This window comes from Carassius gibelio, chromosome B9, assembly GCF_023724105.1.
Source record: "Carassius gibelio isolate Cgi1373 ecotype wild population from Czech Republic chromosome B9, carGib1.2-hapl.c, whole genome shotgun sequence".
In the NCBI taxonomy this organism is placed as follows: domain Eukaryota; kingdom Metazoa; phylum Chordata; class Actinopteri; order Cypriniformes; family Cyprinidae; genus Carassius; species Carassius gibelio.
In genome coordinates this window covers 6,140,351-6,154,929 of record NC_068404.1, presented here as the reverse complement: position 1 = coordinate 6,154,929, position 14,579 = coordinate 6,140,351, and the positions used below count along the sequence as shown (strand labels likewise).

At 38.2% G+C, this 14,579-nt stretch overlaps 1 protein-coding gene across 6 annotated transcripts in view; it reads left to right on the top strand.

The window, feature by feature from the left end:
• myo1b (myosin IB) overlaps positions 1-14,579 on the top strand; it is a 70,028-nt gene that overhangs the window by 43,161 nt on the left and 12,288 nt on the right. For all 6 annotated transcript variants that reach the window (XM_052565088.1, XM_052565090.1, XM_052565087.1 and 3 more), the window contains exons 8-19: positions 1,419-1,517; positions 2,164-2,267; positions 4,974-5,121; positions 6,076-6,194; positions 6,639-6,725; positions 7,106-7,171; positions 9,320-9,424; positions 11,266-11,328; positions 11,539-11,739; positions 12,246-12,472; positions 12,945-13,145; positions 14,140-14,233. In XM_052565088.1, the coding sequence (XP_052421048.1) occupies positions 1,419-1,517; positions 2,164-2,267; positions 4,974-5,121; positions 6,076-6,194; positions 6,639-6,725; positions 7,106-7,171; positions 9,320-9,424; positions 11,266-11,328; positions 11,539-11,739; positions 12,246-12,472; positions 12,945-13,145; positions 14,140-14,233 (1,514 nt within the window). The remainder of the gene's footprint in view (positions 1-1,418; positions 1,518-2,163; positions 2,268-4,973; positions 5,122-6,075; positions 6,195-6,638; positions 6,726-7,105; positions 7,172-9,319; positions 9,425-11,265; positions 11,329-11,538; positions 11,740-12,245; positions 12,473-12,944; positions 13,146-14,139; positions 14,234-14,579) is intronic.

The following is a 14,579-nucleotide window of genomic DNA, read 5'->3' as shown; positions in this document are numbered from 1 at the left end:
GGTCTGCGAGTGTACAGAAGGTGGAAGGTCAGAGTGGAGTCCCCTCAGGGATGAAGTTTTCCTGCATTCCTCAGACTCATCCTGCCTCAGACGCTACTCTTACACCAGACAGCATGAGTTATCTCTGGAAGTTAAAGAAGAGGATTGGGGAGAAGAGAGACCAGGGATATTTGATTATTGTTGAGGTAGATTCCACAACAGGGGATCTTTTAATAGGGCTATAAACTATTACTGAGATTGTGGACCACAGCCAATAAGCCACTGCTGTGACAGCCATCAGATAAAACAGGAAGTGACAGCTGCTAATTGCCATCTTGCTTTTAATTTTAGTTTAGTGTGTGTATATGTGACCCTGGACCACAAAACAAAGTCTTATGTGTCAGTTTTTCGAAATTAAGATGTATGCACCAGGTATAAATAGCAGAATAAATAAGCTTTCCATTGATGTATGGTTTGTTAGGATCTGACAATATTTGGCCGAGATGCAACTATTTGAAAGTCTGGAATCTGAGGGTGCAAAAAAACAAATAACAAAAAGAAAACCGAGAAAATAACCTTTACAGTTTTCCAAATAAAATTCTTATCAATGCATATTACTAATCAAAAAGAAAAATAATCAGTTTTGATATATTTACAGTAGGACATTTACGAAATATCTTCATGCAACATGATCTTGTTGGCATAAAAGAAAAATTAATAATTTTGACCCATACAATGTTTTTCTTTTGGCTATTGCTACAAATAAACCCCAGCGATTAAAGACTGGTTTTGTGGCCCAGTTTAAACTGTCAAAAAAGGTTTTATTGGTGCTTTAATTCATAGATGATACTGCTGCACGAGTTGCTTTATAAACAATGCTTCATATCTTATCTCATATCAAGCTAATAAATGTTATTGATGATAAGCTAATCAAGACTTTGTGCTGATGTTGCTGTTTTCTAATGAGCACACATCTGGATGGAGCGTGGGTGGTGTGACATGTTTCTCTCCCCATAGATGAATATCTCCTGTGAGACTTCCTGTCTCAATCTGAATACAATGAACAATGCAAACTTGACCATGGATACCTAAATATTCAATCTGATATAAACAGGAAAACACCATTGTTTTTCTCTGAAATGGCTGTTCAGAGTAGGAGAGCATTGTCTACAGCCAGTTTCATCTGTGTGGATTTCTTCACTGGGAATTCCGTCATTAACATTTATTTATTTATGAAGTTGAAAACAAATGATGTGCATGACAGTCTTGTAGCTTATGTTAGGCCTGTCTTTTAAGTTGAAACATTATCTTAACGTTATCTCTGTGGATAAAATGAGTGGAATTTTAACCTCAGAAACCCTTCTGTTGCTCCCCGTTTAAGCGGAGTATGCTCATGAAATGTTTTGTGCTTTTCACATTTTCATATTTCCCTTTCGCAGATCTTTTGGAGAAATCCCGTGTGGTAAAGCAGCCCAGGGGCGAGAGGAATTTCCACATCTTCTACCAGCTGCTTTCTGGAGCATCAGATGACACTCTCCGTAAGAGACCACTTGCAGAGTTGATATGATTACATGTGCATTTCCAAAGCACAATTCATTCAGTGGCTTTCAGAAAATAGTGTGGAAAAGATTGCTGGATTGCACTGTAACATACCTGAGCTAAAGACTCTGGGAACAGAATTTATGGTTCATTTGTTATTTGCATAGTGTTAGTTAGAGCATCATCATTATTTGACATTTTTAATAAAAGAGAACACCAAAAAAAGGCTTGGATTTCAGGCATCAAAGGGGTAAGTGGAGCAGAATACCACATAGATGTAACATAATCTGATAGCGACTGGGTCATAATGAATGGCTGATACATCGAAACTAAGAAGAATATAACTCAGGTTTGTCCCATCCTGCTCCTGGACGGCCATTGTCCTGCAAAGTTCAGTTCCAACCCTTTTTAAACACCTGAACCAGTTAATCAAGGTCTTCAGACTCAGTAGAAACTTCTAGAGCCCCTTTCACACTGCACATCATACCCGGCAAATTGCCGGAACATTGCCGGTTCGCCTTCTGTGTGAAAGCAAACACATCCCGGGTTTGGTTCTGGCATGGAACCGAGTGAATTGCCAAGTGAATTGCCAAGTGAATTGACAAGTGAATTGCCTTTAATGCTCAAATTGTTTTTTTCTTTCAGAAAAACTGAAGCTGGACCGAGACTTCAGCAAATACAACTACCTTAGCCTGGATTCGGCGACAGTCAATGGACTGGACGATGCTGCCAGCTTCAGAACAGTTAGAGTAAGTTTTCTTTCAGGCCTGCCACACACTACATACAGTAGCTTGTTCTAGACACATTATAAGCAGGTGTCATTGGTTCAAACTGTCTTGGGATTAGCTCAGATCCCTGTATGATGAGAAGTTAGCAAGGCACCTTATCTCCCTGGCTTAACTGGATAAGATCACCCTTTACCCACTGAGGAGGAGTTTGATCGGAACAAAGCGATTTGCCTTGTGTCATTATGTAATTTCAGCTTCATTCAAGCCTCTACTTGAAGACAGGGAAGTTGATTAAAGGGGGAATTCCACCTGCTCACAGCTGACTGTGTAAATAGAATCAGTGCTTCTGTTTTTCTCATGCACACTTATTGTCACTGTGAAAACTTGTTGTGCGGAGACCTTGTTGAGCCAGTAGTTTTGCTTCCTTTGGACTCTTGCCTCACTGGCCTGGAGACAAAAAATATTATTATTATTTTAAACATATTTAGCTTCTGACTTATGCAAAAATGTTTTACTATCTATTTTTATTTATTTGTTTTTAACCAGTCAAATTGAAAAAAATGACACACAGTTTTGAAAGTTAGCTTTCATAAGTGTTTATAGTTTCCAATAATAGCTGTAAATTATGTAAAATAAACAAGGCGACTGCCATTCAGAAGCATCTGCAATGTATTGAAGGCCAAACTACTTAAAATTAAATGATGATAATGATAAAAAAAGCATATAGCTATAAAGAGTAAAAAGTCATTAAGGGTTGGCAAGATTCTTAAATATTTTTGAAAGATGTCTTGTATACTCAACTAAAGCTGCATTTATTTGATCAAACATACATTAAAACAGAAAACCGTGATATTGTGAAAAATTATTAAAATGTAAAATGTCATTTATTCATGTGATGTAGAGCTGAATTTTTAACATCATTATTCCACAATCCACATACTACAGAAATAATTCTAATATGCTGATTTCAGCTCAAAAACATTTATTACTATTATTACCAATTTTGACAACAGTTGTGCTTTCGTAAAATAAAAAATTTAACATCACTTTTGATCAATTTAATGCATCTTCACCGACCCCAAACTTGAAAAGTAGTGAATTTACACTGATAAAACACAGGAACCAATGCATAATGTGCTTAAATATTAAATTTTATTTTCTGGCCCGTTAAGACAAGTGACTTTTCCATCAACTAGCCCAAACCTTTTTTTGTTTTGACCCAGACCTTTGGCTCATCTTTATTGTGGAGCCCTGTTCTTTACTTGTCTTCTGGAAATGAGTGCAGAATGTCTGTGTCCAAGCAAACAATGCAGCCCACATTAAACTGACCAGAATTCAGCAGCGTATCGTACAATACAATACAGTGCAGTTCTGATGAACAATAGGCCTAAGCCAAGCTCTGTGCTGACATCAGAACACCCTTACTCAGCATGTGCTGGGCCTCTGGCTCCTTCTTTTAACCCCTTGCCTGGGGAGTCAAATCTAATTAAATAGAAACATGCCAGAAATAAGGCTCTGTGTGTAGGAGACAGTAAACACTTCCATGAGGGAGGATGGTTGCTATTTATGCTAGGCTGTTAATTTATATACAAAACTCAGCAAAACGTTCATTCTTAGACACAACATGCTTGTCTTGTCAACATGAAAAAAATATATAGAAGTGTGTGTGTGTGTGTTTTTTTATATATATATATATATATATATATATATATATATATATATATATATATATATAGTGGAATAATTCAATTGTTACCATTTATTCTGATAAAGAAAGTTATTGGTTTGTCATTCACTTTTAGCTGTCACATTTCAGCCCTGTACAGCTCACTCACTGTTATCTCTGGCCTTTAGACCATTGACTTTGCCAGTGAACTGCTTGCACGTTTATTATCAGCGATTCCATGACATTTCAAACATAATTTATGGCTTCACGAGAACAAATATTAACACAAGCTATTGTGGAAGCACATGGAACATGATACATCATTTGCTGCTGATGATACTATTGGCTAAATCTAATTGAAAAATGTTACTTATTTCACAGTACACCTATAAATTAACAATATTATATAGTTCACACAAAAATGGAAATTGTCATCATTTGCTTACCCTAAAGCTGTTCCAAACTTGTACAGCTGTTGAGCACAAAATAAGTTATTTTGAAAAAGGAGGTTGGTAACCAAGCAGTCGCTGGTAGCCACTAACTAATAGTACAGGGTAAAAAAAGTACTATGTTACTCAGTGGATTCCAGCAACTGATTGGTTACAAACATTCTTCAAAATATTTTTGTGTTCAACAGAACAAAGAAATTCATGTGGGTTTTCAAACAACAACATTACTCCAAAATATGTAAATAAAGAAATAAAAGTTGTGTTTTGAGTTAAGAACATTTCCCGTATATATGGTTGAATTGAGATCATGAGACAATATCCACAAAAGTTGTATAAAATAAAAAATATTTTATTCCAGATTTATTTCCTAGATTTTTAAAAGTTGTCAAATACAAGTTATTCTTAAGAGCAGCTGTAATTCTTGATGTTGTCTCTTTGACAGACTGTGTGTGGTGTGACGGAAAGTTGTGTTCAACACCCTCAGGCTGTCCATTAGTGGAGTGGTTACGGGCCAGTCGATCTCTTTACAGACGTCACCATGTGTACTGCCACGTTAAATGTCCATCGGCAGACCACTATTGACTAAATTTATTTTCTCTTCTGTTTTCCCAGAATGCCATGCAAATTGTGGGCTTCATGGAGGATGAGGTTCAGTCAGTACTGGAGCTGGTGGCTGCTGTTCTCAAACTGGGGAACCTCGAGTTCAAACCAGAGTCTCGTTGCAACGGCTTCGATGAGAGTCGAATCAAGGACAAGAACGGTGAGTGCTAGGCTCCTCCAAAAGCATTGCCCATGCAAACCTTAAAATAATTTGTTTTTTAAACGTTTGGTTTGTAAAGGAAAGTACACTGCCCAAGAAACTTTCAAGTGTGAATAATCAGAAATCATAATCCGTATTAATGATACAATGACATAAACATTTGCAAGCACTGAAAAACAAATTAATATGAATGGAGAAATAGTAGGTACTGTGGTGTTGTATGTAGGTTGGTCACTACTGCCATCTATTGATATGTCAAGAGTCATTTACAGGATTAGCTTGCAGTCAATCAACACCACACTGTTACTTACCAAGATAACCCTTGCATCATGTACCATGCATGCATAAGATAACTATATTTTTTTATGTATTTGCAAAATGTCAACTACCCAGATATATGTGCTGCAAATGAGTGTTACTCATCACTGCTTGTTCTTGTAGTTTCCCATTGCCAGGCCAGACCCAGACTAAACACCACAAGTCAACACCTCCATTTATATATACTACAGCGTCTGGTTTGTCTGCTGTGCTTTAACCCATTAGCAGTAATGTGATTTCCTCTGCCCTTTCGACCTGATTGCTATGGGCTGAAACGAGACGGATTGAGCTGCTGTGGGATGAGGGGGATGTATACCTGATGTCCAGATCCTCTTAAAACCACTGGAGAGAAGCACTTTTAAAATAGTCTTCAGCTTAAACTCCTTGAAAGGGGCTTAACATGTATCAGTCTTATCCTTGACCTGTAGATTCTGAGAGACGGGCCTTTGATCAGAATGATTGGTGGTTTTAATTTTAAAGACACTAATAGAGGTTTTTTTTTTTTTCTTCCGGATGAGTTTGTTTATCTTTGGCAATTGTCAAATTTGTTTAAATTACATAACGCACTGTCTAGTCTATCCATAAATAATTCTTTAATCTGATCTGCCTGGGTTTGTTTTGCATTTCCTGTCCCAGACCTGAAGGAGATGTGTGAGCTGCTGGGCATCGAGCAGTCCGTGCTGGAGAGAGCATTCAGCTACCGGACCGTGGAGGCCAAGATGGAGAAGGTGTCTACCACACTCAACGTTGCTCAGGTCAGCACACACACCCTCCTTGTTCACAGGATAAACTCCATTTAACCATTTATTGCTACTTTGTACAATACAAGTATGTTTTAAAGCTAACAAAATAATTAGTAATAGAAATATACTGCAGGCCAAATCTCACTAAAGGCAACTGGAAAGGATATGAACCTGAGGGCTTGATCACTGCAATACTATCATCTGGGGTCCAGTTAGCGAATAGTAAAATGTGTCCTTGCCATCACATCATGTTGTTAAGAGTTTAACTACTAACTTTTGATAGATTAACTTTTGCATCCAGGCCACATGATGAGTTTGAAAAACTATTTTGTTACAGCCATGGGTCATGGAGGAAACTGGAATTAGAAATTAATCTATATATTTTTTCTTGTATAGATAATGTGTAATTCAGATGTTCAGGACATTGATTGTAATTTGAGACTTCTTCTATTTTAGGCCTATTACGCTCGTGATGCTCTTGCCAAAAACCTCTACAGCCGACTGTTCAGCTGGCTGGTGAACCGAATCAATGAAAGCATCAAGGTATGTCTCTCTGGATTTTCACTGAATCTTTGTTGATTGCTGTAAAGTCACAGTAACACAAATTTAGCACTTTTATGAGGACAAAAAAATGACTATTGCCAATAGTGTTGCAAAGTATGAAATACAACTCACACAAGTCATTTTGAAACTCATTAAATTGTGATGTGTAATATCTATGGTGAAATCTTTCACAGTCACTAAATTCCAGATTGCATGAATTTGATGCTGGACTTTAAATGAAGTAAATAAAGCTTGAATCATACGCTGTGAAAGTACTCAAGACATGCTTATAACCATGCTAGCACCATTTTACATATTTGTTTAGAGTGAGTTGGTTTCTGCCTTGTAACTCACATTCTTTTTTTTTTTTTTTCGATCAGGCTCAAACCAAATCACGCAAGAAAGTAATGGGAGTGCTGGATATTTATGGTTTCGAAATCTTTGAGGTGAGTGATTTGGCCTGGAATTTTGAAAACGATTTCTCATAAAATCCACGTCATCTCCACCTGTTGATCTACATCAGATGCGTGCAAAGGCAGGTTTCCAGGCTTAACACACCCATTCTGTTTACACAATTTTTGGATGTTGGTGAAAAGTATCCTGCATTTCTGGATTGACACATTTACATTGCACCTCCAGACGCTTAATACCTATGCACAACTTTTGGAGAAGTCTGTACATTTAAATTCAGAATTGCACTTGCATGCATTTTTGTTCTTAAACGTTATTTATATTGCTGACTTTATCGTTGTTGTCATACTAAATCTCAAAAGTGTTTAACGTAATGCAGAGAACTACTGCTCAGGCCTACTAATTCACCTTTCATCCATTTTGGTTTACATTTGTTCATTGCATGTGTTCTGCTGTCTGACTTGTATCACTCTCTCCTGAATGTTGTTTATGTTGTTGTGGCCATGACGACAGAATGGAGTAAGTAGACCTGGGGAGGAAATCCCAAGGCAGTGTGCATGTTGCAATTTTAGCACTTAATCCTAGTCTTAATTCTGCTCGTTTTATCTCTGCAGCATAAGCCACTGCTAGAGCGAAACCCTGCAGTGTTTCCTAGTAGTATTAGCATGACCTGTAAGCTTGATGTTACAGCATTAGCTCCATTCATCCTAAACTTGGAAGACCTTAAAGGAACAGTTCACCCAGAAAAGGCAACTCTGTCATTATGCATCACCCTCAAGTTGTTCCAAACTCATATCATATGGCTTCAAAATAAGACTATTTGTATGGTTCTTTTTTTTTTTTTTTTTTAATCTTGAGGGTGATTTAGCATGGCTAAATTTTCATTTTTGGGTGAAGTATTTCTTTAAGCTTCACTGAAACCAGCCAGAGATCTGCAGTGAATTTTGATCTTTTGGGGCTTCAAAAAAAGTAAGAGATGTTGAGGTTATTCTTTGAACAGGGTTAGCTCTCATTACTTCTAGAACACTGCAGTTTTAGGCTAACATGCCAATGTGGCCTCTCAGCAAAGGGTGCCAGAATAAAACTGTCAGCGCCAAGTAAAACAGTGATCTGGTGCTTTTCAGCATGCCATATGCTGGCTTTTGGAAGTGATTTTGGGCTTTTCCTCAAGCCAGGCCAATTGGAACTGAAGATTGCGGTGGCTTTAGTTGCAGAGACTATCATGCAATAGGATTGCTATAAAGATAAAAAAAAAAAAAAAAAAGAAAAGAAAAGGATTGAATAATTCCTGAACCCCAGTGTCATGGCTCAATAGTACAATCCTAACTGTTATCATAAGCCAATGAGCATAACATTTTTACTCTTGCTTTAATTCAACAATAGAATTGGTTCACTGATTGGGGTTTAGCATGAGAAAGGGGAAATGGTTAGTTTTTCTAACCCTGCATTTGTAAACCTGAAAACATTTACTGTGGGTGAAGAGGTTAAAGACTTTACCTCCATTATGAGATTCAGATAAGATTATGCAGCCTTGATGTATATTGTACCATGTTACGCCTTCATTTAATCTTCGCTATAAAGACCTGTTTTGTAAGAGCAGACTTTGTTCAGGGCTATTTTACATGTGTAGTACATGTGTGGTACAAAGTGATTTGTTCTGAATTCTTTAAGGCGGTGCCCCATAAGACTATTTTAAACAATTCTGTTTTGGTTGTGGGTGTCACACCAACCGTTTTCACCAGAAACATACATTCATCTGTCAGAGTTCCATCAAAAGCAGCTAAAAATGAAGGATTGATGGCATGTGAATTTTCTCCAATTTCCCTATTACAAATTGCAGAGTGCCATTTTGGCAGCAAACTAATGTGAAGCTTGCTGAAGTAAGAGCAAACATTGTTGCAGAGCTTAGTTTAGACTACTTAGTTTAGAGATGGTAGTATTTTATGGAATACATCAAATATTTACAGATTTTTTTTGACATTGCTCCCCAAAGTCACCAGAATTTCCAATATATCCAGCTTGTAGAGTTACCTAGAGAGAAAGGTGTTTAGTGAATAACGTTGAGTGATGGTTGCCATATTAGTGCGCCTGTTTGCAGTGCTGTTTTAGTTTGCAGTGTGCGTTTTAATTATCTCGGTTATCATTTGGTCTATGGAGTCTCATTTATCTTTTTGTTCCTGCAGGACAACAGTTTTGAACAGTTTATCATCAACTACTGCAATGAGAAGCTCCAGCAAATCTTCATCGAGCTTACTCTCCGCGAAGAGCAGGAGGAGTATATCCGTGAGGTAAGCAAAAGTCAGGACATGAAGACGGAAGCCCCTTTCACACAGCGATTCCGGCAAATACACGGGTAAAGTGTTCTGGCAATTGTTCCCGGGTCGCTAGATTTTGCACTTTCACACTGCCAGTGATGACCCGGGATATGTGTGTGCTTTCACACACAACCCGTAAAGGTCCCGTAACGGCACGTGACATCAGGGCGTGATGTGTAATGTACGAGTCGAAAACATTAGGCACGTTATACTTTCACTGAAGCTGGTGAACGATCTTTGATACTGATCTCTGCTTCATTACAGTTTGCACATATTTTTTGTTGCGAACGTTGATCTTCCTTCAAAACGGCTGGTAAAAGAGTCGCACGATAATGTGCATCATCACTACGACACGCCATTAGATCTGGCTTTTGTTCACACAGTGCTCTACCCGGGACTGAACCGGGCAAGATTACTAGGTTGCCGACCTGGGTTCAATGCCGGAATCAATCCCGGGACGTGTTTGCTTTCACACAGAAGGCGACCCGGCAATGTTCCGGCAATTTGTTTTTATTAAGTTACCTTGGAAGGAAAGTGCTTTCGGACAGGTACCATAACAACATGTACAACATACTGCTGTAGAAAGTTTTTATACATAATAAAGGGATGTCTATCTAAAAATGGAACTTAAAAAATAATGGTCATTTATGAATTATTTGACTTCTGTCAACCACAATCCTGCACATATAGGATTGTGGGATATATCGTGAACAATCACCATTGCAAAGGCAACGCACTAGTAAGCTAATATTTTCCTCCAAACTGCCTTTGTGTACTATTTGCTTCCTTCTATCAATCCCTTTCCCTCTTGCGCTGTGATTGTGAGGACGGAAACGATCCCTCACTCCAGTCAGTGTAAACACAATTGTCCCTGAAGAGCTCGGAGCTCTGTTTGCTTTCAGAGCTCTGAGTATGTGCCCTGACGCTGCCGTGACCCCTGCACTGTGATATTCCACTCTCTGGCTTCACTCCAGTAGAGTGCATGGGAAAATACCACTGCTCTGAAGACCGAAGAGGGACGCGGGGGTCTAGGGACCAGTCTGCCCCAAACAACATTCCACATTTCCCATTTTTTACCCTCCTCCCGCATACATCCACCTCGTAGTTTGAGGAGCTTTCACACAGTCCAATTAGCCCACAGCTATTTTACAGCTTGTTACATTCATTGACTTGATTGGCTCTGATTTGAATCCAGTGGGTTTCATCTTTCTCTAATGGGCCATAAATGGGTCTGCACTCCAGACCCTAAATATCACAGAAATGGTCATGACATGGAGCAACATGGACATCCAGCCATCTGCCGTGTGTTCACTGTATAAGTTTATAGAAATGATTGTTGTGTGTGGCAGTTTGGTTGGTAATTGTCATAAAATTAACTGAATTTTAAATGTTCCCCTTTTTCTTTGTTGCAAGTCATTCATTCGCATTAACCTAGCTAAAATGTATAATGATAATAATAATAATCTTATTGTTTTTGTCAGTTGATGTTGTTATTGGAATGTATCACTTTAATAACTTTGGGTTCACTTGCATTTTGGGATCTTTAGTGATTGCAATTAGATCAAATCATTCGACTGAGCCAGTTATGTAATAATTGTGACAGGACGACTACTATTCGTTATTGGATATCTGTTGTGTACCTGTTCAAGTATAGTAAAGCTTGTCTGCGTCTTTCCTAAACCACTCAGGTTTGTCTGTTGAATCTACAAGATTAGTCTTAAGACAGTGTTCTAGGAATGTCCTTCTTTAGAAAGAGAAAACCGATGGAAAGTAAACAAAACAAATCTGTGATGTGCCTCTGATTTTGTCTCCAGGGTATTGAGTGGACCAACATTGAGTATTTCAACAACGCCATCATATGTGACCTCATTGAAAATGTGAGTGTGTTTCTGACAATTGTTTCAAACGTATTGCCATTAATATTTCTATAATAATTAAATTGGGATATCTGCCAGAAGTTCAGCTTAAAGGAGGATATAAGCATATAGCGATCACCTAAAAGCTCACAGATATGGTTTAATACCCACAAATCTACAATTTCAGGTTTTTAATGTTGTTGATCTGATTACCGTGATTCTTGTTTTCAGAACAAGAATGGGATTTTGGCCATGTTGGATGAGGAGTGTTTGAGGCCAGGCACAGTGACCGATGAGACTTTCCTGGACAAGTTGAACACAGTTTGTGCTGAACATCAGCATTTTGAGAGCAGACAGAGCAAAAACTCCAAGTTTCTCACAGACCACAGCCTACCACACAACTGCTTCCGCATCCAGCACTACGCTGGCAAGGTGAGAACATAAAGCGTTTCAACATCCCATCATCATTTTTAGTTTTACATACACTGCCATGTAAACTGTGCATCACATGGTCACAATACATATAGATACAATGTTGTATATGAATTACATTGTGTTTTTCTACTTAATTGTGGAGATGATCTTTAAAGTTCTTTTAAAGAATAACCCACATGCAACTTTTTTTTGACATTTACATTTCATTGAGATCTCATTTGCTGCAAAAATTGCAACAAGATAATTGGCTGCATGCCCTTTTATAAATGAAAAACTTGCTCAGTTTTCTTAGTCTGTAAATGGAGTTACAGCTGTTCAAATTTACAAAAAAAATTCTAATAATGATGATGGGAGAAGCCAGAGGGATCCAGCTTACTCTTATTGGAGAGATCTACTTGTATAAAAGCTTTCCAACCCAATTGTGTGTTTTGATATACAAGCACATTATGAAGATCTGAGTAGTGTAAAGAAGAGTTATTGAACGTAATATTCTGTATACACAGGTGCTGTATCGGGTGGAGGGATTTGTGGACAAAAACAATGACCTCCTCTACAGAGATTTATCCCAGGCCATGTACAAAGCCAATCAAAGCCTGATAAAGATTCTCTTTCCTGAGGGAAACCCAGCCAAAGTGAACCTCAAGCGGCCCCCCACAGCTGGATTCCAGTTCAGAGCCTCCGTTGGAACGCTCATGAAGAACCTGCTGACCAAGAACCCCAACTACATCAGGTCACAATCACAAACCTTCTGACACTGACCTCATTATGACATAACCACATATCAGGGGTGGCACAAATACTGATTTCAGCTAGTCGTCGTCTTATTTAAAAAAAAAATAATAATACTTTGTTACCCGACTACTCATGGTTCATGCTACTGTAAATTAAAAGACATGAAATGGTTCTTATCAATAAACGCTTATTAATGTATAGCTCAATGCAACAATTACATATGTAATTTATTATAGGTGATATTACTCTTTCCAAGCTCTGATTTCTGAGAGATGCACGGAGAGGCATGTGGTGTTTGATTTGCACTTTTCATTCATAAAGTTTACATTCATTCACTTCACACCCTATTGCGACTTTAGAGATCTGTGTATAATATTGCAGTGATCCCCTGACTCAACCGTTATCTCTATATATATATATATATATATAAATTTTTCAATATTTTCACTTTACCAAACTTGTTTTTTTAGGTGCATCAAACCCAATGACAAGAAAGCAGCCCACATTTTCACAGACTCACTAGTGTGTCACCAGGTGCGCTATTTGGGTCTGATGGAGAATGTACGCGTAAGAAGGGCTGGTTATGCTTTCCGGCAGGCCTACGAGCCTTGTCTGGAGCGCTATAAGATGCTCTGCAAGCAGACCTGGCCCCACTGGAAGGGCCCAGCCAGGTTAGACCAAAACTGATCTTGTGTTTTCGTGTTGTTTTAAAAAACTCATCTTCAGGCTTCACTGTTTTTCTGAACATGTTGTTCAGCTGATGTCATTATACTTTCAGCACTTTGGAGATTAAGCAATTCTTTAAGTGACTGTTCCTCCACCTGCATGACCTTTTTTATACTCATTCATAGATATTTAAACATGCTGTTTCTTGTCTTAAAACCCCTTTTGTTCCTTTCAGGTTTAACCGTTTCTTGAACACTGTTTGGCTACTGAAAACAGGCCTTTTTTTTAATTCTATCTATCTGATGGCAAACATGCCAAGACAGAATTGTGGCTAATAACTGTCACTTCTGGACACTGAGACATTTCACTAAATAGTTTGACAGGAGAATCTTTAGTGTCCATGGAGATTTGGAGTTGCACACCTTATCATGTAATCTTGCATTGGAATGTTGTTATCGTCTCTGTGCCGACAGTGGTTAGACTATGTTTTACTTTTCAGATCACTCAGACACTGTTTATCACTCACATGGTGCATGTTTTTGTGCTAAATCATACAGTGCAATCTCTGACTTTTGTTGCTGTCTGTTCAGTGATGTGGGTGTATTCAGTCCACAGTCTGAAATGGCACTGAAAATAACAGATTTTTTTTTTAACCTTGTAATATAAATAAATATTGAGCATTATTTGCAATCTTGATCGTGTGTAGATCTGTCAGAGTGTGGCTCTAACAATGCCAAGGTTGTGGGTTCAATTCCCAGAGAATGAGAATATTAGAAAAATATATAACTGGAAGTTGTTTTGCATAAAACCATCTTCCAAACAAATAATAAAAAAAAAAAGATAATCAGATGATTATTGTATATAATTTTTTATTATTATTATGAATTTGTTTTTTTTTAGAAGTGGTCTCAGACTTTTGGACCTACCAAAAAAAAAAAAAAAAACATTTGTGAATGGCATGGTTCACTGACAACTCATGGCCTGTTTTCTTCCTATTAGGGAGGGTGTTGAGGTTCTCCTGAAAAATCTGCAGGTTCCTGCTGAGGAGTTTGCCTACGGACGTTCAAAGATCTTCATCAGGAACCCAAGAACGGTGAGTTACTGCCCTAAAGATCACTGACTGCGATCTACACATGGTTATACAGAAGACTGCTCTCTCCTTGTGAGAAACATGGCCAATATATCATTTGACTCCTTTCCAGTTCCATCATGGCGGATGGCTTGGATTTGTAAGTTTGATATGCGGAATCAAAAGGCCAATGCAAGTATTACATTTGGTCACTGAACGGTTTAGTAAGGCTTTTTAAACAGGAAGTCATGTTCCTTCAGGCTTCTCTTTTATAATTAGTAGCAATCGCCCTCATGAAAGAAAGAAATCCAAACAGGCAATCACACACATGGTTTCACTTATCCCCCCCCTCCACTGTTTGTCAGTTTGC